The 26,677-nt window shown below is 41.6% G+C and overlaps 1 protein-coding gene across 2 annotated transcripts in view; it reads left to right on the forward strand.

Annotated features, from left to right (window-relative positions):
* Nucleotides 1-517: 517 nt before the first annotated feature.
* LOC125894526 (solute carrier family 4 member 11-like) overlaps nucleotides 518-26,677 on the forward strand; it is a 36,709-nt gene continuing 10,549 nt past the window's right edge. Inside the window, exons 1-13 of one of the 2 annotated variants that reach the window (XM_049585989.1) lie at nucleotides 518-694; nucleotides 15,992-16,042; nucleotides 16,811-16,897; nucleotides 17,995-18,038; nucleotides 19,050-19,269; nucleotides 19,378-19,459; nucleotides 19,715-19,838; nucleotides 20,215-20,424; nucleotides 23,153-23,237; nucleotides 23,659-23,784; nucleotides 23,878-23,991; nucleotides 25,731-25,863; nucleotides 26,164-26,237. In XM_049585989.1, the coding sequence (XP_049441946.1) occupies nucleotides 634-694; nucleotides 15,992-16,042; nucleotides 16,811-16,897; nucleotides 17,995-18,038; nucleotides 19,050-19,269; nucleotides 19,378-19,459; nucleotides 19,715-19,838; nucleotides 20,215-20,424; nucleotides 23,153-23,237; nucleotides 23,659-23,784; nucleotides 23,878-23,991; nucleotides 25,731-25,863; nucleotides 26,164-26,237 (1,411 nt within the window). In that variant the 5' untranslated portion in view covers nucleotides 518-633. Of the gene's footprint in view, nucleotides 695-7,715; nucleotides 7,843-15,991; nucleotides 16,043-16,810; nucleotides 16,898-17,994; nucleotides 18,039-19,049; nucleotides 19,270-19,377; nucleotides 19,460-19,714; nucleotides 19,839-20,214; nucleotides 20,425-23,152; nucleotides 23,238-23,658; nucleotides 23,785-23,877; nucleotides 23,992-25,730; nucleotides 25,864-26,163; nucleotides 26,238-26,677 lie in introns of those variants that run through there. The other variant, XM_049585990.1, reaches the window with a different exon arrangement.

Consider the following 26,677-nt stretch of genomic DNA (forward strand, 5'->3'; position numbering starts at 1 on the left):
AACTAGTTCTTTGCAGCACAACACATTCTTCTCCTGCATGAATGACTTTACGTGGACAGCTTGTGCAACATGTGGCACAACAGTATTCTTTATTAGTGTACACATACAGCACATGTGAAACACCACAATTCAGTGCCTTTCAGTAGAGCTATTACATGCCTCTTTAGACTGAGCCGTTAGAACAGCATGAATACTGCCATGAATCGTACGGGTAAACACAATGGATGCATTCAAGGTTTAGCATAACAGTAAAGTGATAAAGGTCTGGCAGGACACTTGCATTAAATATCAAAGAGTCCCAGCAGGGGTTAAAAGTAGCTTCCTCACACCTTCCTCCCCCATCTGTTGTCCTCCCTCTTCTCGCTTTGTCCTCTTTCCCCAAAGTCCACCTTCACCCTCCACATTACCTTTTGCACATAAAGTTAGCTTGGCTGTGATTGGCAGGGAGGACATTAAGGTGTTATTCATTGGTCGTGACCTATTCCCATCTACCTGAGGGCCTGCCTGCACAGTCACTCATGCCGCAACTCTCACACAGGAAACACATTTTCCAGTCACAGCTCTGTATAGAGTTTTCATCGCCATATTCAAAGCATCACAGATATTTGGCTGCACTGTAAGAGTCCAAGATTGATGAAGAGCAAAAAGGAGGCAGAGGAGATGTCGGGAGTCAGTGTGAATCGTTTTTCTGAAGGTAAGGGTCATGAAACTGAACCATAGTCAGACCTGGGTCAAAACAATGTCTGTGAATGATTGTTAGTGTTTGTTCTTTTGTGCAATTACAAGAAAAGTTTTCACACATAAAATTAGATTCATTTTATTCATCAAATGTACACAGGAATTAGACCTGATGAAAAGTTAAGATAATTTTACCTGGTGTAAAAGGTGGAGTTAGTAAGTAAAATTAAGATATACACTCTACAAAACTGCAACTATTTAGTGATTTATTCATCAGTTGTCAACAATTATATTAATCGCCAACTAATTTGATAATCGTTTAATTGGTTTAAGTATTTTTTTTAAGGATAAAAATAATTTAAATTTTTCTGATTTTAGCTTTTAAATGTGAATATTTTCTGTGTTATTTACTCTTCTATAACATTAAACTGAAAATCTTTGGGTCGTGGATAAAACTAGAAATTCAAGGATGTCATCTGGGGCTTTGGGTAACACTGATCGACACATTTTTGACCATTTTCTGACATTTTATAAACTTAACAACTGATCCATCAGTCGAGAAAATAATAAACGGATTAAAAATAACTGCAGATATAGCAGCTATTACTTACTGCCTTGTCTTGTGTACTGGTCTGTGATCTTATGCCACTTTCAAATCTTATGAATTTATTTACAGAATATTATTTGATCCAAGTATCATTACTGGTAAATAACATATTAGACATGCATGATGAAATAATGTGTTTGTTATATAAAATGTGTATTTATCTGCATGCATTTGTCATTACACTCGATTAGGCTGATATGCAGTGAACGCTGTTGGTTTTAAATGTGATGACCTTCATGTACAAAGGTCGCAGTGTGAACGTGATGAGCAGCAGATCGATTTAAATTCAGTCATGAACAGAATCTGCACAGAAAAGTGTTCACGCTGGACTTAAAGTCTAACTGTTGCATCACTTCTGTGTTGTGTATTTAATCTTTTTATCCATTTTTTAAGATACAATCACTTTATCTGTCAGAGAAATGCAAACAGAGGTGAGTTGAGTCAAACTGAGCGATCATAACAATATTTCCACAGTTACCGATTCAGATTTGAGGCTGCATCTAATGTTTTACTGAAGACAGGATGAATTCAGATAGTTATGACGGACTGGGTTGATGGTGAATTTCTCCTGGCTCCAGTATGAATAATAATCTCTCTGCTCAGTCTCTCTGCACATGTGAACATATTTAATGTTTGACTGCAGAAATGATCACTGTAAGCTTTCCCAGTTACACATTTATAGGTCTCAGCCAGTAAAACATTATCATTCAGTAGCTCTTATATGGCGCTCATTACTGAATTATGAAGCCTGTTTTCATCACAGACCTTTCTACACATTTAAATTGAGCATTTGCTCAGACATATGCTTTTCTTTTTTAGCATTTATATCCAAGGATATAACATCACGCTTGTGGTTTATGTTTCTCTGATGATGCCCCTCAGGTGTTCTTGTGTGTGTGTGTGTGTGTGTGTGTGTGTGTGTGTGTGTGTGTGTGTTGCTCCTCAGGTGTTCCTGGAGTTTGATTAATGTTTCACAGTAGGCGGAGCCAGACTTGCTGCGACTTGAAATGAACCCCTTGACCACAAAACATTAGTTTATTAATGCAGCATTTCATTGCATTCCCGGCCTCTTTGTTAGTGATGTTGTGGTCACTGTTTGACTCGTAGTTACAGCAGTGATGAAAGTCCACAATACATACTGTGTGTACATGTTTTTATGTTTGAGAGGGGGGAGCTGAGGATCAGCTGTCTGAGGATAATGTATGCAGACGACTCAGATGTCAGCGTGCCTTTTATTTAGCATCATAAGTGGTGAATTAGCTCTGTGATCTGATTGTTGAGATATTTATATAGAGGTAAAGGCACAAAATGTAAAGGCTCTGCTCTGGTGTGTAGCGGCTGTAGCTAGGGCATGAGACCCACGGCTTTTTTTCTGGGTTTGATCAGAAAATAAGAATCATTTTTTATATCACGCTGTGATACCTTGAAATTGTGAAGTGTTTTTCTCACATGCCTTCATAATGAACAGAGAATACAAAAAAATGCAAACATTTTTTATGAATTTAAGTAAACAGGGTCCGTGAACTTGAACCCCGAAACACGCTGTATCGTTATTGTGTCAAAACAACAAAAGCTCTTTGGTGCCCGCTCATCTAATGCTACACCACTGAGAGGAGTGTCTGTGGAGAAAAAGAACAAGAAAAATGCCAACAAATCCATGTTTGGAAATCAGCAGGAGGAGAGCTGGTTATCATTAGGTTGCATTTACTTACATTGTGAAAGGATCAAGCTCTATTCAGTAAAAACGAGTACTGAGAGAAGGTATATTATAACATTCTCATGATGTGTTCAATGCAATCCTGTAAAATGTAGGTTTTTGTGAGTAAACTTGAATAAATCCAGCAGTTTGAAGGAGAAATGTGTTGATGTTTCTACAGCACTATAAAATAGATATGAGAGGAAATTATGATGTATCATATATAGTAAAAAGGCTATTTGCTTATTTTTTTTAATGTTTTTCATGAGAAAGACGTGCCCACTGCACCGAATGTCACCACTGTTCATGCTCGGGCAAGCTACTCATAGGCAAAAAGTGTTTTAAATAGTACGGTTTTAGACAAAATGCATGTGTGTGGGAATTACTGAGCATACAACTGGATAAATGAGACTTGGATCATACTGCACGAGTTGTGTAGGAGCTGGTAAACAGCTGTTTAAATATAGTTTTGCTGTTGTTAAGTGTGGTCCCCTGTGGCTTCAGTTCATGAAAAGTGTTCCTCTCTTTTGGATTCTTTGCTCACTGTGAAAAACAACACATTCTCACTTGGACCTCGTCTCTTTCAAATAAATGCGGAACAACAGCACAACAACGTGATTTGACATTTGTTTTCCTTTTAAAACTAACGCTCGTGGTTGGGTTTAGGAAAAAAGAAGAGGGTTTGGCTTTATAATCTTACAGGACGCGAATACTGCTCTCCTGGGTGAAGGTCGGTGTTTGTTGGACCTGTCCACTATCTCTTCCACCCACCCTACTCAGACTTTTGCCACCTTGCTATTCGTTCTTGTCCCACCATGTTTCCCCCTGACGGCGGCAAGCGCTGTTGAGCTATAACAGCGACCGGCTACATATCATGCTGACGTTAAAGTACAGCTTTTTTCACTGCCGAAGGGTTGAATTTCGAGACTTGGGAGTGAGACCAGGTTGAGAAAAACAAAGTTTTCTTTACAAATTCAAAGCAACACCTGGTGAGTAGCCAATGTACAAATGGCCATGTTGCAGGTGAAGTATTCCTTTAATATGCCAGTTCCACCAAAATTTGAAGGACACAGAGGACATGATCTCAGTGTCCTCAACAGCCGCTATGACCCTGATTTTATCATCTAAAATGAGCAATAATTTCCATGACTCTATGTCTCCATCAGCTCTTAAGTATCTGCACTCATCCACGCAGGAGATAAAAAAGAAAAGCAACACTGTGATGAACCAGGTGCCCTTAAGAGTGAGAACTATTTCAGTTATGTCGAGTTTAACTGTCAAGCCTTTAATTAGCCTCCTTCAGCAAGAAAAGCTGAGCTTGGAGGTGTGTGACCTTTAAAGTGAACATAGAAAATACACTGTTCTTGTTAAATCCTCAGCAGAGTCAGATTCTGGCTGTTCAGGCTGTTTTTGAACAACAGGCTTTGCTGCCATCTCATGGCAATCACAGGGAAAGTCACACCTGCACTTCTATTTGTTTGTTTGCCTTTTGCTGCCTGAGGCCAAATAGTGATCGTCTTGTAAGATGCCAGCTGACGCCGGGACCCAAATCTCTCCCCCCTTTAATCAACATGTCAGAACTTTTCCTATGTGGAGACTTGGTTTATTCTTTCTGCATCCACCCATCAAAATCCAAGCTGCCCTGTATGAATTAAATTTACAGAGCACCTAAGGTGTGCTCTGTAACTGCCTTTGATGTCAATTAAAAGGAGCCTGTAAACTTTTACAAGGCTTGTAACTTGTAGAAAAATAACAAGCAGGTATAATGAAAGTAATTACATCATGCAATTAGGAATTCAATGGAAAGAATCCACAAGGAGAAAGTCACCAGCTTATACAAGGAGCATTTGTTTTGAATGCAGACAGCCTCTAACTCCTGTGGAGGTCATTTTGTTTTCTATTCCGTCGCTCATATTAACATTCAAATGTGGCGACTAAATTTGTCTCCCAAATTGTCAGATAAAACCACAGCATTACCATTCCTGGTGCATGCGCCTCGGTCAAAGTGGAGTTCGTTCCTTCAGGCTGAGCTGAGCATTCCTCTCCATCCAAAAAACATCACAGTCTGCGTAAACAAGTGATCTTTATGTCACCTGGCCTCCGTCAGTTCAGCTTTACTCAGTCAGATCTAGGCCTAAAAGACTTCTTAAGACAGACGCTCAACCTGCTGTTTGTCACTCCTGTTGTCTAAAATAAATAATATGATTCCCTTATGTATCATGTTATTCTTTATGTGTGTTCCCATTGTCCGGCCGCTGTATTTGACTCCCCTTCCAGCTGGGAAAATATTTCACGCATCTCACTTGAAAATTACTTCAGGGACAAAACTATAATTATGGAAACACTTAAAAAGTTTCCACAGTAGGTTTGAATGAATAAATCAAGAGCAAATCAGGAAGTAACAGCCAGTTGATCTGATCATTTAATTGATCATTAATTCTTTATTATGTGCATATTACTGTTTATTTTGCCCTCGTGTAAAAAGAACAAACTCTTATTTAGTTGCGTCGAGCACACAGTGCCAGTAATTCTACATATTAAGCCTTCATCCAGGTGTTACCAATTTTCATCACCCCTCTGTTGGGGTACCAGCACACTGATCTGATGCTTAAAGGTGGAGCTGTGAGCACTGCAGTCTGTTGACTGGTCAACAGAGAACCGTCACTCTTGTTCAGTAGTGAGTTGCGGCTGGTTTTGAAGGTTATGGGACCCCTGTTCATACCTTGGCAAGTTTTTTATACACTGGTGAACTATAACTATAAAACAAAAGGATGATTTTCTGCCACTTACAGCACACACAAGCCCTTTTTAGATAGGAATTGTGCAATTTTGCAAGAAAGCCCAATCAGTCTTTTTTCAGCACTGGCAGTATAAAAACAAAATCGAGGAGTGCGGCTACCTACTTTTGTTTATACAGAATGTGCCACTTTCGGGGCAATGGGGGGCGTGAGCAAGTAACAAAACACGTAGCTCAACATGTGACATAAACAGTGATGTGGGAGGGAAGCCGCGGCTGGTCAGTCCTTAGGCGATTCTCTTGTAAATCGGCCCGTTCTTCACCGTTCCTGTCACTTGACGGTTAATGGCCTCTTCGTTTGCGAGGGCAAGGAGGGTGCGCAATTCCTTGTCTCTCCAGTTGCTCATCTTTACAGTGTCTGTCAGATTTGCATTTCCTTCTTGCTACTAGCTGCTCGCTAATTCCTGCTATCAGCTGTTTCCTGTTAATCCACCGCCAGTGGGTCGCACATGAGGCGTCATCAACAGCCCCTCCCCTTTAAAATCAAAAAGGTTCCACCAATATGACTACGACTACAATATGAAAATTGGGCACCTTGGATCAACTCGCCAATCCAGCTCTGTGTGTCTAAACACTCGTAGCTTACCTGCAAAATGGCCCAACATTTGCCAAAAATCTGGCAGTGTAAACGGGGCTACAGACAGAGAAAACACAATTTAATTCACTGTGTCGACTGCTGGCAACTTTTAAGGTGGAACGTTTTCATTTTCTTTTCTTGCATGTTACATGAGATGATGTCTATCAAGACACCTTAAATTTCAATATGACACTCTGACCATTCCATTTTTAACTGTCTCTCTTGAATGACATACACTTTAGTGATGACTGGATCTTCAAGTGTTAAATATATGAATTTTGACCAGATTAAGTAAACTGCAAATAATTTGTTTCTTCACTTGGAGAAAAAAAGTGGCAGAGCGAACAGATCATAGCAGAGATAAACCAGCAACCCCCTCTGTTTAGCAATGCTAAATGTTATTGTTGCTTTAAAGAGAGCGATGTAACGGCTACAGTTCCCATTGGAAACTGATTTCTGATGGTCAGGTAAAGCGGTGAAAATGTTCTTAATATAATCTACACAAACTCATATCGACTTTTTTAGGTTGGACTTTTGCTAGCTGGCTAAAACCTGTTTTGCTGCTGCCCCCATCCACAGCAGTACTTTACTTAGATCTGTGTTAGTACTCCTGCCTGCCTCTTCAAACCAGGGATAGGTCGACCACAACTGACTGTGCCGCTGGGTTGAAGACGTGCGTGAAGCATGTGTTTGTAGCTTCTCAGCAGCATCATCTGTATTTGAAACATTGTGTACTTTCATTGCTACAACTTCCTGTTTCTCTGCGAGTCAAACATGAGCTCAGTGGTTTTGCTGATATTAATCATGAGGTGATTGTTGCTGCGACATGTGACGAAGCTCTCTATCAGTCCTCTGACCTCTTCTGCAAAAATAGTCTCTGAGTGAAGACAGGAAATAGCTAACTGGAATCACACATGATGACTTCCATTTGGCCAGAAAAATACACTGAGCACATGCGTAACGTGTGCAACCTGACTGGCGGGCGAAGGAATACACCATGATGCAGTGATTCTAGTTGTTAACAGTATATCTGACATACAACAGGAGGGTTATAAGAGAATAAGAGATGAATATCTTAAATATCAAAACATTAAACTCTATATACTTATTTATATATTTTAAGCTATCTACACTTCAGGTCACAGGCACAAGGACCCAGCAGAAACCCCCCCCCAGCACGCTTCTCACCCTTCCTGCTCTCTCTTCCTGCCCTCCCACTTCCTCTCTCAAACCCATGTGCTGCTGGAGGAGGGGCAGGGAGGAGGCTTCACCTCAGCATGTGTGTGTGTATGGGTGTGTGTGTGTGTGTGTGTGTGTGTGTGTGTGTGAAAGATATTGAGAGGAGATCACCAGTGAGCGCAGGGTGTTTGGGGAGCAGAGAGGAGGATGATGGGTTGACCTTTGGAAAGCAGCTCACCTACAAATAAAAAAAAAAAAAACCCTGGAGAACATGGAAGCTAGAAAGGTCCTCCATTTTGTGCCATCTGGTAAGTTTTAAAGGGGTGGAGTGGGGTGAGAAGGTCTCTCATGGTGCAACCTGAGCCAAGTGTGTCAGACACGTGGAGAAACCCTCTCTACAGTATGTGTGTGCATGTGTGCTGATAGCATCTGGTAAACAGTGTTTAAAAAGTTCTGACAGCATCTACAGCGCAGAGTTTCATCTTTACAGGTTTAATAATGTCATAACACTTCTATTATCTTTTATTTGCCTGCTTCTCTGCCTGCTATTTAATTCTTTTTTTTATGTCTTCATAGTCTTGATATTAAAACCGCAGAATATGAGTAAGATGCTTTTATTGCCAGGAGAGGCAGAAAGTCAAAAGGATGTGAGTCAATATTTACAATATGGCAATAAAAGGCACACTTGACTGTCATGGAAGGTTTTTACAGCAGACCTGCAAATATTTTTAGCATCTCTTGCTGCACTCCCATCTGTGAGGGGAATCGTTCCAGAAAAGTGCATCAAATTGATTGAAAAATAAGCATATGGTTAAACTTTCTGGTGTTGTTTTGAGTGTGAGAGTCTATGACGTTACACTGTTGTGGTGTCATGTACTCTATGATCACGATTACCACACTGCACTTCTTCTTTTATCAAAACACTTGCAAAATACAGCTGTAACACTGGCTGTTCAACACACTGGAGCTTAGAGACAATAATTTGGCATGATTATGGCTTATGAGTATTATGTTATTCTTGAACACTGATGCATCAAGCGTCTCCAGTGTGAGGATTTGCTGCTTTTCTTTGTCTTACATGATTGCAAAATTGTAATGTTTTGGTGTGGGGCTGTTCATTGGACAAAACTAGATAGGACACCTTATATGGTTATTAACCAGTTAATTGAGAAGATAATTTGCAGATTAATCAATAATTAAGAGAAGTCATTGTGGCTCCACAAGCTCAAGTTCAAGTTTCTTTACTGGGATGTTTTAAACGGAGGGTTTTGGGGTGTCAAACACTTCATTTCCTGCTTTCTGATGGATTTGGGTGCCAGTTTGTGCCTTTACTGCATCAATTTATGGTGTGTAGGTCTTTAATTTTGTCAAAAAAAGGTGCTCTGTTATTTTCACGTTTTAACTAGGGGGACAAATGCACATGTTGTAAATACTGAAGGGGAGGTGTGCCCTTTATCCCCCCCACAATGTACACCTATGGATAGAACAGACAGGAAGAAAATATTCAACCCTTGCTTACACACTAAAATAAAATAACATAAATTTAAATAAATAAATATATAAATAAATAAAGCAATACAAATATATATATATATATATATATATATTAAATTAAATTAAATTATTACCAGGAAAAAATGTGAATGTGTTTTCTTTTCAGTGCCACTAATGGGTTAAAAAGTCCTACTTGAACTTTCTTAGGTTGAGGATTAAGGAGATTATCTTGCAGAAAAATGTATAATATTCTAATCTGGCCTCTCCACTCTTATTTGAAGCATTCTCTGGTTGAAGTTGATGATAATATGACACAATTAGGATTATTACCGAGGTTGTATCAAACCTGCAGCATCCCCGTCCTCTGCTACTATTATCTTCAGGCTTACAGTCGTCACGCAGGTTTAATGTCATCCACCAAAAACTGAGTGTCATTAGAAAAACTGGCTATATTTAACACCAACGTCTGGCAGAGGATTAATGCCGCATGCCACACAAACGTCTCTGATGTTTAAGTGCGAAGGGAAAAGCTTCAGATGTGTACTTTAGCTGAAGTGAAATACAACTTGTGTGACTGATTACTGTTGGTCCGGTGGTCAAATCCACTGTGCTGGATAACCAAACATCAGGTAGTCCTTATCGTCGGACTTTGAGGTGTTGAAGTGGAATGAGCTGTAGTTCCTCCTTCCTGTTATTTGCTTTAGTTCAATATATGAATGTGTACATTGTGACCTACAGTGTGCACAGTCTTTATGGTACAGCCGCCTGCACCAACTGTGGTCAAACCCAGCGCTGATAAGGCTGATTAAGCGTAAACAGTAGAAATTTAGACATTTCCTAACACAGCACAGGAAACTATATTTAAAACAAAGCACAGAATTGAAACACGTCTTATTTAACAATCAAAGCTGCAGTGGCGCTGCTGACTTACAAACATGTGTCGCGTCTGCTTTGATGGTTTGACCTTGCACAGTTCACCACAAAACTCTCAGCTCTTGTTTCCAGAGACCCAACAAGGATTCTTCTGTTTCCTATTGCTCAAGGACATCCTCTGCACACAGATAGCAGCGTGGCAGGGATTAATAACACACGCCTTAGGCTTTAAGTCAGCCTTGTTTGTCCAGTGAGATAGAGGAATTACAGACACTGAATCACCAACAGTAACAGAGTGGTGGTTTAGTTTGTCACAGTTTAAGTATTATGAGACACATGCAGGGAATTTCATTACATCTGGCACAAACACTTGGGCTCAAGGAGGGACTGATTTGATCACTGGTTGCCAACCTGTGGGTCCTGACCCCCAGTAGGTGTCGCCAAAGCTTCAAGGGAGGGTTGCTGACTTAAAGCAACCCGGCCTCATTGCAAAGGCGTCGAAATCTGGCGCGAGAAGGGTGGGCAGAAGGGGTGGTAAATGGGTCAAACAAACACAGACTTTAACCCAGGAGAGCGGTGGTTGTGTCCTGTAAGTTTCTAAAGCCAAACCCTGTTATTTTTTCCTAAACCTAACCTTTTTGCTGTGTTTTACTGGCGTAGGGTGTATTATGGATGTGTGTCCGTTGCGGAACGGCAGCGCTGGTTATCTGCTGCGTGGTCCGCCGTCCGTCAGTACCCACCGGCTGCGTTTGCTGTGCGGGGCGGTGCAGCTCTGCTGGAAGACATCTCAGTGCACTGCCATGATTAATATCTCCTCGCCCATGGTGTTCACGGGGTGAAATGACGTCTGAAAACCTCTGACCTGTTGACTTCAGGCCTGCCTCTGCCCATTATGTAGTTTTTAAGGTGTAGTGCAGGGAAATATGATCCGCTGTGAACACTATTTTTTTATTTTGAAAATTAACCGGATGTTTTATTGTGTTTCTGTGCACGACTTCCCGCCCCGCACGATCTGCTCTGTGCTGAATTGCTGCGTTGTGCTCCAGCGTCCGGCAAAAATAGAAGTCCTGCGTATCTGTTGCGGAGGGCTCCGGAGTGCCGGAGCTGAGATGGAGCCGGAACGCAGCACAGCCGCAGCCGGTGGAAACACACACATTGACTAGAATTGAATCCTATCGGCTCCGCTGCTGTGCCGGAGCGCAGACGCAACCAACACACATCAATATGTGGCAAGGTCGGAGTGAGAATGTGTTGTTTTGAGGGGTGTAAGAAAACTTAAAAGCACTGAATGCAAACTGAATGAAGTAGTTATTTTGTTAAGTTTATATTATTACTCAAGGTATAAACTATAAAACTATAAAATTCTCACAGGATCAAGTCACAGTGACGACCTGAACACAAACTATATTCACAGAGCCTTCACTCTGCTAAACAGCCTCTCCATCTGTTGAAGCATCCAAAGAGCCAAAGAACATTGGCCAAGTGTCAGAAAACACTTCATTCGTCAAAAAAAGAAGCCTATATAGTATGTAAGACTGTTAACAATAGAAATTAATATATATGTGATACTGGCAATCATATAAAAAGTCCCTAAAAATATCAGGAAACTCATCACCGGTTCAATACTCTGCTCAAAACTCATCCAGATCTGTCGTTTTACACAAACTTCCTGCTGTTATTGTGTTCACTGTTTGGGTTTGTTGTACAGTTTATCAGTTGCTCTCTTCTGTTATTGTTATGCTTTCAACAAAATATAAAATATCCATAAAATGTCACTTAGTCAGGGGCTGTCAATCTGCTCAATAAATGATGGAAAAGAAATCCCTTGAGAAAGAAGAGAAAGAGGTTCAGAATAGATCAACAAGTCCTCCAACCCATACAGCCACATAGGTCGTATGTTCCTACCCCCTAATAGGACCCATGGGAGCATTCCTAAATTAGCGCACCCACCAGTGGACGAGAGAATCATGTGGCAACCTCCAGGGCTGAAAAATGAAGCCAATGCTGAAGTGTCAAAACTGCAGCTCTTTGAATGGCCCAGAAGCAAATCAATCCCCACAGACCCCGAATGCCTTCATAGGACAAATAAACATGTTTACAGCCTGGTACAAAACATGGTGTTGGTCTTTAAAGCTAATTTCAACACTCATGATAACTGTACAGAGGGTGAATTCTTACATAACTCACCCATTTAGGGTGGGGCTACTTGAGTGACAGACTGTCTGTGAGATGTAGCTACACTCAGTCAGTCGGATCTACCCCTCACTCCTCCACAGCTCTACTCTCTCATCCAAATATGCTCACTTTTGGCTCCGAAAAACAAGATGGGGACGCACAAAATGCCAAACTCTAGGCTTCAGAATCGGAGTCCACAAACCTATGGGTGGTGTCACGATCACACAATGCTGACTTTTGGTTTCACACAGGACACGAACGCTGGTGTCGTGAATCAAAGTCCTGCTTGTTTGACTTGTCCACTTCCCCTCCCTCACACCCTGAACAGACTTTGTCGCTCTTTATAATACATCATGTGAATTCCTGCTTTGCTCCTGTAATAATTAGTACGGCCACTAGAGGTCGTCGTCTAAATATTGATGACCATTTCTGCTTATAAGCAGCTCATTTACATTCTCTTAATGTACGAAAAATAGATGCGTTCATTTCAAACCTAAAAGCCACTTTCTGTCTGGCGACAGTGGAGGAGGTTGTAATAATGTACTTTCTAACAGAGGCAGCACTGTAGACGGATTCTTTCTGTTCCGCCCTTTTTGAAATGTCTTCGTCGTGCCGGAAAGTCTCGTCTTGCTTGAACTGCTTACTTGCTTTGTCCATATTTGTGAGTATGGACAGAAGGCTCCTTCCAAGTCTGTAGATGTGACAAATGAGACTTAAAACCGACCTATGTGGTCATATTTTGGAGGACAGTCTTGATTAGATGTCGGTGGTCAAAGGTCAAGATCAGTGTGACCTCACAAAACATGTTTTTGGCTGTGACTCAAGGACTCATTTGCAAATTATGACAAAATTTTACAAGAATGTCTGATAGGATAAAAATGAAGTGAAGATTGTGGAACTAAAAGGTCGAAGATTTACTTTGTGTGATAACAGCATGAAATAAATATATATTTTTGCAAAAACACCTAAACAATAGTGTGCAGCAGTTCACAAACAAGGTCAGCAGACTACTTGTGGGTGGGGTGTCAATGTCAAAGGCTTGACTTAGGGCTGCTGTGAAACTGCGCCTACTTGACGCAACAAAAAAAGGTGGATTGGTTGCATCAATACAATAGGCAAACAAGAAAGGACGGCAAAGGAGATATATGCACCATTGTAACTGGGCTAGAAAGCCACAAAAAAGGTTCACAGGCTGAGATCTGTGCAAAAAAAGTTCTCAAAGTACATAAAAATGATAAAGACTGAGTAAAAACAGCAGCAAATATTTCAGTCCTGATGAGTCAAGGACTAAATTTGGCTTAAAATAGGTATGCTTGTTGCTAAGGTGATGTTTATAATTTTTTTGCCCTGTAAGCACCTTTTTTGCGCACAGATGTCTAAAAGAAATAGACTTTATTTTGTATTAATCTCAGCCTGTGGACCTTTTTGTGGCTTTCTAGCCTAGTTATACTGGTGTGTGTGTATCTCCTCTGCAGTCCTTTCTTAGCGGCATGACTTACATGTGTCAGTGTTGTCACCACACTGCACAGGAAACCCACAGGCCTGCAGAACATTGCAAAATACCTTCTCTGATAAACTTTCACTGAAGCAGTCTGTACTGATCAAACAGTGACTGATAGAGAAAACAAACAGGCGAAATCTCCCACACTGGCTGTCCTGACAGTCTGAAGCACAAATGTCATTTATGTCTGATGAGAAAGTTACTGTTAGCTTTCAGTGTGTTCTGCTGATCATGCTGATAAGATACAGTTGAGAGCATTTACAGTAAACTTGACCTTTATCTTTATGAGACGAGACAGTAAAGGTCTCAATCAGGCAGACTAAATCATCCTCTGCTACAAACAGCTCATTGCATAAGCTGTTAGGCACCCTGTTGTCTGCGCAGACTCCTGTGAAGTGGAGGAGGCCTGGGAATGTTCTGTCTAATCTGCTTTGAGATATAGCCTTGCTCAGGAGCCCCCCGGAGCCAATCTCTGCCTCAGGCAAAGAAAAGCTCATCTGTACAGCTACAGCAGTGTCTGCAGATACATGATCGCCTATACAAACATCAGACACAGCTGGTGTCAGATTTTTTCTGAGAGCGAACAGGTCTCTTTTCAGTTTCTCAGCATGTGCTGATTTTCACTGCCCTCTTTAACATCTCCATAACTGACATCCACTTTCTGTCTCCTTAGTGTTGTATCATGTAATGTGTCACGCTATTTCAAAGGTCTTCGAGGTCGGACCAGCCGTGAGTCACGCAGGCAATAATGATTCAACAAGCTTAGATATTTTAATTTCTGTGTTGTGTGTGCGATGGGAGCAGATGAAAAGGTTGATATCTGCTGGCGAACGCACACTGTTTTTGTCACTTGTGAAGTTAGAGCTGCTGTTGCACACAGGTCAGACACAAGAAACGCACTATGTCAGTACAACAGCGCAAATTGATGTTTTTTTATTTCCTCCAACAACTAATGCACATAGTTGGGTTTAGGAAAAAAGAACAGGGTTTGGCTTTATATTGTTACAGGATGCGAACACTGCTCTCCCAGGAGATAGCTGGTGTTTGTTGGACCCATCCACCATACTTGGACTTTCACCGCCTTAACTTTCGTTCTTGTCCAGCTGTGTTGAACGCCGGCGACCGGCCGCGTATCACGCCGATGCTAAAGGACGGCTTTTTTTCTTCAGTGTCTAACGCTGCAAGTCACTGCCCAAGCGCCGGATTTCGACGACTTCGGAGTGAGATTGGGTTGAGCTGGGGCGATCATCAGCGATCAGCTGCAACACAAGCTAATACAGCAGCAGCGGCTAACACTGACCCACTAAACAGTTCCACTCCCAATAATCCAACAATCTCACACCGACACAAAACGGCTCGACTCTGTCAATATTGCCATTGGGCACAGCTCTGCAATAAAATTAGATTTTACCCACTTTAAATAGTCGGTCACTGACACATAGAGACAAACAAGCATTCACACTCACATTCACATCTTCAGCCAATTTAGAGTCACCAATTAACCTGCATGTCTTTGGACTGTGGGAGGAAGCTGGAGTACCCGGAGAAAACACACTGACAGGGGGAGAACATGCAAAATCCACACAGAGGGGCTCCCCCACAGGTTCGAATCAGAAATCCTCTTGCTGTAAGGGGACAATGCTAACCACTGCACCACCATGCTGCCATGTTTTTTACAATAGCTCATAGCAATGAACCCGCAGATATCATCACCCGGCTCTTTGTAGCTTTTAACGTCTCTCAGCTTTGGTTCACTGTCACCGACCAAACACAGTCAGGTTCAGGTTTGTTCACTGTGTGTTTCTGCCAAAAATATTTTGCACTAGTCAGCGGGAACTACTTCAAAAAGTCTGAGAACCACTAGTGTAAATCACTGGTTCCCAACCTGGGGGTGCGGACCCCCTGTTGGGATCGCCAAAGCTTCACAGGGGGTCACCAGACAATATCATATCTCACCATTTCATTTGCTTCTGTGGAGAAAAATTAAATCCAGATAAAATTGTTAGCTATAAAGGTTAGATTATTATTAAAGATATAAAGTTTATGTTAAAATTCTCACAGGATAAGGGGACCTAAAGACCTGAACACATGCTACATTCACAGAGCCTTCACTCTCTGCTAAACAGACTCGTCTTGCATCTTATAAGTCATCTTATAGAAAAAAAAAAACATATAAAAAGTTCCCTGAAAATATCAGGAAAACTGATCTCTGATTTAATATGCACAGGAAATAATATGCTCAAAACTCATCTAAATATCTCATTTTACACAAACTTCCTGCGGTTACTGTCTTCACGTTCGTTCACTTTCACTTCATCAGTGGGTTGTCAGTTTACTCAGTGATAGAAAAGGGGTCCCTAAAGGAAAAAGCTTGGGAACCACTGGTGTTAATAACATTTTTGTTTCTCCTGCAGACGCTCCATCCACCGGGAGGTCCAAGAATGGATATGTTTTCCAGGAAATGGGTGAGTAGCTGCAGTAATACATACTCTGATTGTTTTTCACAGCATGGGTTCTACTCTTTTATGATATGATCTGCTTTGCAAGCACAGATATGAGGGAAAATACAAATTTTCACATGTAAATTTATTTCAACAGTTATTTATGCTAATGCCAATGCCTCTCGCTGCTGACTGATGACCCATTTCACATGCTGGTGAGCACAGCCAGTCCCTTCGCTGGTGTGTTGAGAGGTTAATTAATGGGTAAATAACAAGGCAGATGATCTCTGAGTCAATGACGGGAAGCGGGAATAATCATAGCTCAAAGCTCTGCTCGTGAAGGGTTAAGGTTAATTCTCTAATTCTGCGGCTGTTTCTTCCTCCCCTCATAAAAAGTTGTGATCGAGATGCCATATTTATCATCTATACAATTAAGGAATTTACGAGGGGCTGCTATTGTTATATTGCTGCATGTCTGGTTTAAGGGGGAGTTTTTATTGGGTCTCTCTCTCTCTCTCTCCATCTTGGTGTGTGCTTGTCAACAGATGGCAGAGATGGTGGAAGGCAAAAATAAATTGTCCCTTACTGGAGACAATGTTAATGTGGCTGGCACTGCATCTTAACCTTGATACAAAGAACAGTTTTATCTCAATATTACATTCATCTATGAAATGGCCTTTATTGTTACTGAACTGTGAAGTGAATATGAACAAAGTGCTGCAGCAAAAACAGTTATAGTATAGTAGTAACTTGGTTGATACTCGACTGTGATCACTTCTGTTTAATCCTCAGAGCTGCAGGATGGGGAACAGGACTGTGGGCAAGATTCACCTGTCAAGGATCACATCTACGACAACGAGATCCAGATCAGTGTTCCAGGTGTGTGTGTGTGTGTGTATAAAAAGCTGCATGTTTACTCTGTGTTGTTATTTGTTCTAAGAATATAAATAAGAGGGAAAACAAATGACTTCATTACTCAACAAGACAGGTTAATAGCTCATTTCAGCACTGTGCCGTTACGCTGTATCCTCCTCCTGTGACTTTCATAGCCTGAGAATAATTTTCAGCCTCTGCAATTAGAAATCATGTGTGCCAGCTTGGATTCCCCGAGTCATAATAACTGAAACGAAGTTCATGGACAAGAAACTGGCAGCCAGTGCTTCCTATTAAAGGAATACTTCACCCACAAAATCATCATTTGTATATCAGTTACTCACCTCGTGTTATGATAAATTTGTTAATGCCTCCACGGTGAACGAAGAATCCAAAAACTTAAAAGATTCTTCCTAGGGGTCCATGTTTAACAATGGTAAAACTATAACGAAACATCAGTTTACAAACTTCCACACAAATCATGCAGTATATTCCAAGTCTCATTTATCCAGTCATATGCTCAGCACTCCTCAAATACATGCATTTTCACTAAAACCTTACTATTCAAAATATTTCTACATAAACAGTGTCAAGCACAAATGAGTGACTGGCTGGGCAAGTGTGTGCTTTTTGAGCTGCATATAATGAAATGCACAAGCAGAGTGCACACCAGGTGCTTGCCCAGGCACACTACTCATATGGAGAAGTGTTTAAAATAGCACAGGAAAGTACTGAGCATACAGTTGGAGAAATGAAATTTGGATTATACTGCATGAGTTGTGTGAACAGGTGTTGTGTTATAGTATTGCGGTTGTTAAGTATGGTCCCTTATGACTTCAATTCATCAAGAATCTTCTCAGTTTTTTGTTCACCATGAAGGCATGCGAGTAAAACAAAGTGTTCTTCAGTAATTCCACGTAACATGGGGTGAGTAACTGATATACAAATGGTCTTTATGGGGGTAAAATATTCCTTTAACTATTAACACTAGGGAGATGTTTTTAGGCATTTCCAGTGGGCAGTGGGGATCAGAGCAGAGATAAGGGCTCGGAGGTTGAGACAGTGTGTTCACATTTAAATTTCTCTGTGGCTTTTATTTGCAGATCCTGAACGTCCTGGGTTAGGGCTTCTGAACACGACAAGAAAAGTAAGATTTGTTTCTTCCAGTTGCTTTCTCTGTTATAATCATTGCTGCCAAATAGTTACAGGAGGGCAGCATTTTACAGTTTCTTTTACACACATTTACCTCTGAACACACAGCCCAGTTTTTTTCTCCAACTGTCCCACTTTAAAGCTAAAATTCCCAAATTTCTACCCAGCTCACGCTTGATGTTTTCAACAACCCAATTCCCAGAATAAATGTTGGAACTGTACATTCCTGCAAACCACCAATGTGTAACATTTGTTCTTTTTGTAAATTAAATTTGTATGTTTCTTATGTACATTAGATGTTGGAACTTTACTTTTCATTTTCAGTTTTATGTTGTGACAACACTGGTTAACATGTGGTTAGCTTTAAGAAATGGTCTGTTAAACTGGGGAGTTGGGTATTTTCACATGGGAGTCTATGGGCCCCAAGTGGCCAGTCGATGAACTGCAGGTTTCTGCACATCTACACTGGTTTCACTTGTCAGCCCCTCCAGGTTGCTGCTTGGTTGAAGCACAAAAAACACTTGGTTAGGGTTAGGAAACATGGTGTTTTGGCTGAAAATTCATGGTATTGTAGCCAGAAATTCATCTGGAAACATCACTTGTCATGAACAGTGGTTTGCTGCAAGGCAACGGCCTCTCCCAGGTCTCACACTATCCACCATCACCTCCTCCTCATTAGGAGAAACTGAGCTCCTATACATGTAATCTGAACTACGTCACTTTAGAACTGTTGATATGATATGTACGGTATGAAATGTACAAATGTAACATGTACATAGTTTGTACGAATGTGCGATGCCAACACTGTATTCTGATGACTGAGCTGTTTTAAACTGAGAACTGAGCTATATCTGAGAGCAGTGTGAAAGCTGGCAGGAATTGTGTGGATCTATTGTCTGTCAGGCAATATGCAGTCAGCAAAATCATACAATAAACCTTTCACTTGTTTTCACTGTGACATTATTACTCTATCAATTGAATTTCCCTTGTTCTTGGCTCACAACAGTATGTGAAGCCAATGAACTTCCAGGAGGAAGTGCGCGCCCACAGAGACCTGGACAGCTTCCTGGCCCAGGCGAGCATCCTTTTGGATGAGAAAGCTGCCACTCTGGACGAGGTCCTGAAGCGGATGTTAACTAACGTGGTGGACGAGGGCCACGAGAACTGTGATGTGAATGAGGTCATGAACTCGCTGTTCACTGACGCTGGCGGGAAGGAGTTTAATGGTGAGCAAAACACATTAGAAGCACTCTGAGTTGAAGTGTTTGCTGCTTGACTTTTCAAGGATAAAGCTTTTGTTTGGTTGCTCAGTGCAATGTTTTCTGCTCCCACAGTTCACCTTCTGTCAGAGACCATCCAGGGTGTCACTGCTACTTCTACTGGCATTCGTTACCAGCAGTCCTGGCTCTGTATTCTGTGAGTTCATCTACAATAATATTTACGTGAACAGGTGCTATTTTGACTAACTCCTCCAGCCTCCAGCTCACTATGTTGTGGATAGTTGTTGAGTTCATTCAACCGTGCATGGACAACAACAAAAATCTCCTTCCACTGGAAGTCGGTTTATTTTGGCTTTCATAGGGCACTCTAATGTACACCTGCCATTACAGACTGCTGCACGATCAGTCATCTAAACACCACTGATCCAAAAATATTTTTCTATCAATTCAGCTCCAGTGTGAGGAGCCTGCAGCGACGTCACATTTGCATCGCTCGCCTGGAGAGGCCACAGAACTGGGGCGTCAACTGCTGCGAGGCTCGTTATGTCATCCTCATCCTGGCCCCCCCTCGAACGGTAAAGACCATGTCTCAGTTCCTCAACTGAAACTCTGTTATATTATGGACAAATTGCCAGAAATTCACCACTCTTAGTGTCTTAAATGTGAATGTATGCTGGTTTCCACCCCCAAAAAACACCTGGTTATGGATCATGTTTGGCTTAAAACACACAAAAAGCAGCTGGAAAATCAGTGATGGGTTAGGGTTAGATTCAGTTGCTCAAACGCTGCTGGGAAATGCAGGGATGTGTCGATGAATACTCCCAGGTTCATTAAAAAATACAACAAGGTTCAGTGGAAACGCTGAGAAAGGTCACCAGAAAACAAATAATGATATAGTTTGTCAGTCTCTCTGGGCTATAATCTGTTTAACTTTCTCATCATCCTTTTCAGAAAAGCACCAAGACGGCCATTGAGCTCGGTAGAACATTTTCCACGATGTTCTCCGACATTTCCTTCAGACAGAAGCTTCTGGAGGCCAAGACCCAGGAGGAGTTCAAACAGGAGCTGGTCTACCAGCGACAGCAGCTCTCCATCGTCACTGAGAAGCCGGTGGTGGAGGAAGTGGAGGACTCAGATCCACGTAAAGGGAAAGCACTTAAGGTGTGAAAGGAGCAAACACACTGGCTCTGTACTCAGTGCACAGAGAAATAATTAAAACAAAAAGAAGTGGCCATGTGACCAATATGAATTAAGTATAACTCCAGAACAACAAAAAGCACAAACCTTAAAAGCGAATATATGGAAACATAACTCTAACAAAGAGTTTTTGTAAAACCAACATTTATATTCTCTACCGACTGTTTGGTCTCTCCACATGTGGAGACCACCCTCGTGTTTTCCCGCTCCATCCGGGCATATAAAGATGTGATGCAGTAAAGTAAAGTAGTTGAGCCAGATTATGTGATTATCCTGTTTCCACACTCTATCAGCCAGGCCCAAGGAACGAGAAGCAGCTGGGCAACAAACCCAGAAAGCTGCCAAGTCTGCCATGGCTCTGGCAGCAGAATGTGTGCTGCTCCATGTAATGATAAAGTACTTCATTATGTCCAGTGTTTAAATTAAGAGGAAATGTGTGCGCCCAGCGGGAGGGCGGAGAAGAGGGAACACCCAAATGCTGCCTAGAGAGAAAGCATGCAGTTGTGTTGTAAAAGACCGAAGTTAACAACAGGTTGTGTCTGCACCTGATGTCCTCAACGCTTTCAAAACAGCATTTAAGGTTCGCTTTTCCACCCGTTCTGTGATAACAAAGTTCTATTATATAAAACAAACAGTGACAGACACTCAGGTGTGTCAGTATGTTCAATTTTATACTGGACGTCAGCTATGTTCCTACAAAGGTTTCTAAAAATCTATTTTTCATGCTCATTCAAAGGACCGATCATCCAGCTAGCAAATGTATGAAAGTTAAGGTATTTACAAATAAATGTGCTGTGTTTATGAAATATTTGACTATCTTCTTTCCCTCACAAAAGTCAGTCAGAGGTAAAATTCGATGTAAGGTCATATTCAGACCACCATTAGCATCATGGGTGGTGGAGAGGTCCTCCAATTATTTCGAAGGGACCAATGCGTCAGCACAGTAAGGGTAGTAGCTCCCTCAACACTCTGCTGGCCAAACATACACATGCAAGCACACATTCCTCAGTGGTGGAGGAAGTATTCAGATCCTTTACATAAGTAAAGTACTAATATCACACTGTAAAAAAGTCCTGCGTTGAAAACGTTGCATACGTTGAGGTTTGCAACTATCCCATCCATCCATCCATCCATTCATTTTCATCCGCTTATCCAGAGCCAGATCATGGGGCAGAAGGTCGAGCACAGTATGCCAGCAACGCTTTCCAGCTCCTCCTGGGGGACCCCAAGGCGTTCCCACGCCAGACGAGATATGTAATCCCTCCAGTGTGTTCTGGGTCTGCCCCCTGGCCTCCTACCAGTTTGACATGCCTGAAACACCTACAATGGGAGGTGCCCAAGAGGCATCCTGATCAGATGCCTGAACCACCTCAACTGACCCCTTTCAAGGTGAAGGAAAAGCGGCTCTACTCCAAGCTCCCGCCCGATGTCCCAGCTCCTTACCTATCTCTAATGCCGAGCCCAGCCACCCCACGGAGGAAACTCCTTTCAGCCACTTGTATTCACAGTCCATTCTTTTACTACGCACAGCTCATGACCACGGGTGAGGGTTGGGACGTAAATGGACCAGTAATTCCAAAGCTTTGCCTTCTGGCTCAGCTCCCTCTTCACCACACAGCGCGCACATCACTGCAGAAGCTGCACCAAACCGCCGATCCATCCAATGCTCCATTCTACCCTCACTCGAGAACAAGACCCCAAGATACTTGAACTCCCTCACTTGAGGCAGTAACTCTCTCTCCCAACCCGGAGAGGACAATCCACCATTTCCTGGCAGAGAACCATGGCCTCAGATTTGGAGGTACTGACTCTCATCCCGACTGCTTCACACTCTGCTACAAACCTCCCCAGTGCCTGCTGGAGGTCACGGTGTGATGAAGCCAACAGAACCACATCATCTGCAAAAAGCAGAGATACAATTCTGAGGTCCTCAAACCGGACCCCTTTCTCCCCACAGTGGCACCTCGAGAGTTTGCAACTATTATCAGGAAAATATACCCAGTATTAAATGTAGAAAAATGCCCACTGTGACTGTTATACTTTTATATATTACCAAACAGTTGACAATTACTTTTCTGTCCATCAACAGTTTCAGCTGCATTTGTACATTTTCATGTTTTTGGGCACAAATCTGTAAAGAAACTTTTAAATATAGCTGTCAGAAAATGTAGTGGGGTAAAAAGTACATTTTCCTGTGAAATGTAATAGAGTATAAGTATAAAGTGTCATGAAAAGAAATTACTTCAAACTTATTCATAAGAACAGTACTTGAGTAAATGTGCTAGTTAGTTTACACCACTGACATTCCTGGTAGATTACTTGGTGTTTTTTTTTTTTTTTTTTACTATTTACAAGGATAACTTGATGCTGACTTATAACTTTACAGAGTTATGAAATCCTTTCTCACAGTATTATAAACCACTGTGCTGTGTTTTTGCATCTATTAAGTCCTCAAAGTACTGGTGTTAAACCTAATTAATGTTCTCACCTGTACCGGAAGCAGCACGCCCCAGCAAAAGCAGCCCTTTTATCTTTTATCTTTCAGTGCGCAGTCTTTTATCCTGCGGTCCCATTAGATGGCTCTCCGACTAGTAAACAGTTACAGCATGTGACTAATAACTGTTTCCTGCATTAACTATAGTTGACTTACGTGTCCAGTCTAAGTGACCAAATTCTGTCTTTTTCTTCACAGTGCAAAGACTTCTTTAAGGTCGGTAAAGGTGTTTACGATGACCTCCGTCGCAGACTCCCCCTCTACCCCTCAGACTTCACAGACGGTATTTACATTTCTGTATTAAACTGTTTCCTAAGTGGGAACATAGTATCCATACAACTTAAAGGGCCAATATGCAAAATTCAGGGCATATGAGTTGTTAACATTGAGGTAGCTGAGCCAGTGGCTAGCAGACATACACATGCACATGCAGCAGGACTGGTTTACCACAACAAACTACAGAGAAGCTCAAACTACAACACATACAGGGGGTGTGTCTTCATTCTCAGCTCAGGACGCCATTACTCCACTATATCTTTACACAACCAGTAGTGGTTTGCTGCCATATCGATGCTCTGAATGTTGCATCCAGACCTTTTAATTGCTACTGTTGCAAATCATGAACCATAATTTCATAAAAGATTCTCAAGGAACTCAAGGATTTAGCTGTTTTATCTGTAATCACCCTTTCAATAATCCATTAGGTATAACTGGGAAGGACCGCTGTCTGCTGAAGTACACCACTACTGCTATTTTCCTCTACATTGCCATTCTGTTGCCCGCCATTGCCTTCGGCTCACTGAATGATGAAAGCACACGAGGAGAGATAGGTACAAACTCCGAACATTGATGTCTTGATCTGCAACATCCTATAATGTATTTAATCTGAAGCACTAAAAAATACTGTTTTTCTTTTTTGGCAGATGTTCAGAAGACCATTGTCGGTCAGAGCATCGGAGGAGTGATCTATTCTTTGTTTGCTGGCTCACCTCTTGTCATTCCACTGACCACTGCACCTCTTGCCATCTTCATAAGCGGTGTGTATTGTTTAAACAAGGAGATTAGAAACCACATTTTGGTACTTTGCTAGGGGGTGAATTGATCTGTAGAGCACTTCAAAAGTATACTACATGCAGGTAACGCATAACAAGCTTGATGCTGAGCTTCAGCTTCAATCAACTAAGCCAGCAGCCAAGTTACCAGACATGACCTTTGTTCTTATACTTCTACAGTTGAACTCTTTGGACTGTCTCATGCTAAAAACTCATCTTTCAACCTTTATGGGACCTTTAAGATCAGCTTGGGAAACTCCCTTTGCCACTACTTGGAAATGGATAACTGACTGTTTACAGGAGACAGAACTGAGAACTGACACAGGACAGTTCACCCAGAAATCAAAGATACATATTTTCCCTCTTACCTGTAGAGCTGTTTGTCAGTCTGGATTGTTTTGGTGTAAGTGTGAGAGACATTGGCTTTAGAGATGCCTGCCTTTTCTTGAATGGAATAGGACTAGATGGCACTCAATTTGTGGTTAAAAAAACAATGTCTCTTTCAAGAAATCATGACCCGGTTACTCAAGATAATCCACAGACCTTTTGTGAGCAGTTTCATGTAGGAGCTATGTTTTTTATATTGAACCACATTTACCAAACTAAAGTTGGAAGCGCAGAAGGAAGAGTGCCTCTACTGCTAGCTCATATTATTACAGCTCAGCCAAGGAGGACACCATTAATGTTCACATATTGTGCTGTCATGAGCATGAGCCTCTCGTCCATTTGTAGGTGCACGCTTCTTTCTGTGTGGTGATACAGTTGACAAGTGTTGTTCTGCATCATATCCTCATACAATGGTTAATGTGGTATCTAACGAAATAGCACCCCTTGATTTAGTGCCCCTACTGGTTAGGTTACGTAAGGTTAAGGAAAGGAATCGTAGTTGGTTGTTGTCACATCTTGCTTAAAGTTGTGTACTTAACCTACAGTTATGTGGGTTAGGTTCAGAAAAAGAAACATGGTTGGGTGTCGTGACATTACGTACTTAACCAACCGTGACAACGTACCTTAAAGAAACGTAATGTTCGCCTTTTTTCACACAGGACACCAACACCAGTCTCCTGGGGAAAAATCGTGTGTTTGTTTGACCCATTCACCACTCTGGCCTGCCTCCGTATGCAGACTTTTGCTCTTTTTCTGCTACTTCCTTCTTTACTCAGCCCATTTGTCACATGATTACAGCCCTCACTATTATGTGGGTTACTGGGCCAGGATTAGGAGGGTTACATAGGTGCGTTACTTTTTGTAGGTATACATACACAGTGCATGAGAACAAGTTTGAAAAAAACCAAAACAAAACCAAAAAAAAAACCAACAGTTCCTACTTGAAGCGGCTTACAACAATGTCTGTGGATTATCTGGGGTCACTGGGTCATGGTTCCTGTAAAGCGACATGATGTTGAGTCTTCAGATGTATTTTTCTGGTGCTTTGAGCACCACAAGCCGAGTGCCAACTAATTCCATTATATTGGAGAGAAGGCAGACATCTCTACTGCCGATATCTGCAACACTTGGCAACACACACCAAAACAATCTAGACTGATAAACAGTACTACAGGTAAGAGGGAAAATGAGTACTTTTGATTTTTGGATGACCTGTCTCTTTAAATAATATGGTTTTTGACTGCAGAGCGCCTTTACAAAATCTGTTAAAAAAGTAGAGAAAATGTTTATAATAATGCAATAAAATGTATGTTTGTGTCTTTATGTATGTGTTTTAGTAATCAGGGGAATCTGTGATGACTACGACCTGGACTTTGATGCTTTCTACGCCTGCATCGGTTTATGGAACAGTCTGTTCCTCATCCTCGGAGGCCTATTCAACGTCAGCCTGTTTATGAAGCTCTTCAAACGGTGAATACAAAACACCACATTTGTTACTCTGACATACCACAGACAGAAGCCCTGTACGTGTAATATATGTGACTAACGGTGTAGCCATGCACTGAGGTGAGGTCACTGATAAGAGAGGATCTGTTTTGACTTCCTGTTTTCAGCCATAATTATTAATTTTGTTTAACGTGCACGCTCACTGTCTTGGCAAACATTCCGCCTTGAACAGACTGTTATGACTGTGTCTGTGTATAAAAATACTATTTGGAAACAACATGAATGATCACACCATGCTTTGTTTCCCCATGTTTTATCTCCCAGCTCAACAGAAGAAGTCATTGCTTTGTTCATCTCCATAGCATTTGTTGGGGATGCAGTGAAAGGCACCGTCAAAAGTAAGTCGAGCCAAGGTCAGACTACCTTAAACATGTTTTAAAATGTCTCTGCAGCAGAGCTATCTCTGCACACTGCAGGGGTTGTTTAAACATCCCTCATATCGTTTGTTGTAGGTAATGTAGCCCAGCAAATATACATATTCATCATGGAGTCTTTAGAGGAAAAGCAAGCATGAAATCAAACGGGCCCCCTGTGTGCTGTGGAGAAACAGACAAACCCATAATATAAATATAATGTATTCTTTCATGCAGCGTCTGTTTATCTATTTCACAAGGGTTTGTCACAAGACAGGAAATAAATGGATGAGCATATGATGGATTCTTTAGAGCTTTCTTCTCTCATCTTCAAGCCTCAGGGTAGTTTCTACTAAACTAAACAGCTTGAATACAGTGCGCTGCTTGATTGTGCCTGAATGCCTGGAAATATTCTGATGATTCCT

This window comes from Epinephelus fuscoguttatus, linkage group LG9, assembly GCF_011397635.1.
Source record: "Epinephelus fuscoguttatus linkage group LG9, E.fuscoguttatus.final_Chr_v1".
NCBI lineage: Eukaryota > Metazoa > Chordata > Actinopteri > Perciformes > Serranidae > Epinephelus > Epinephelus fuscoguttatus.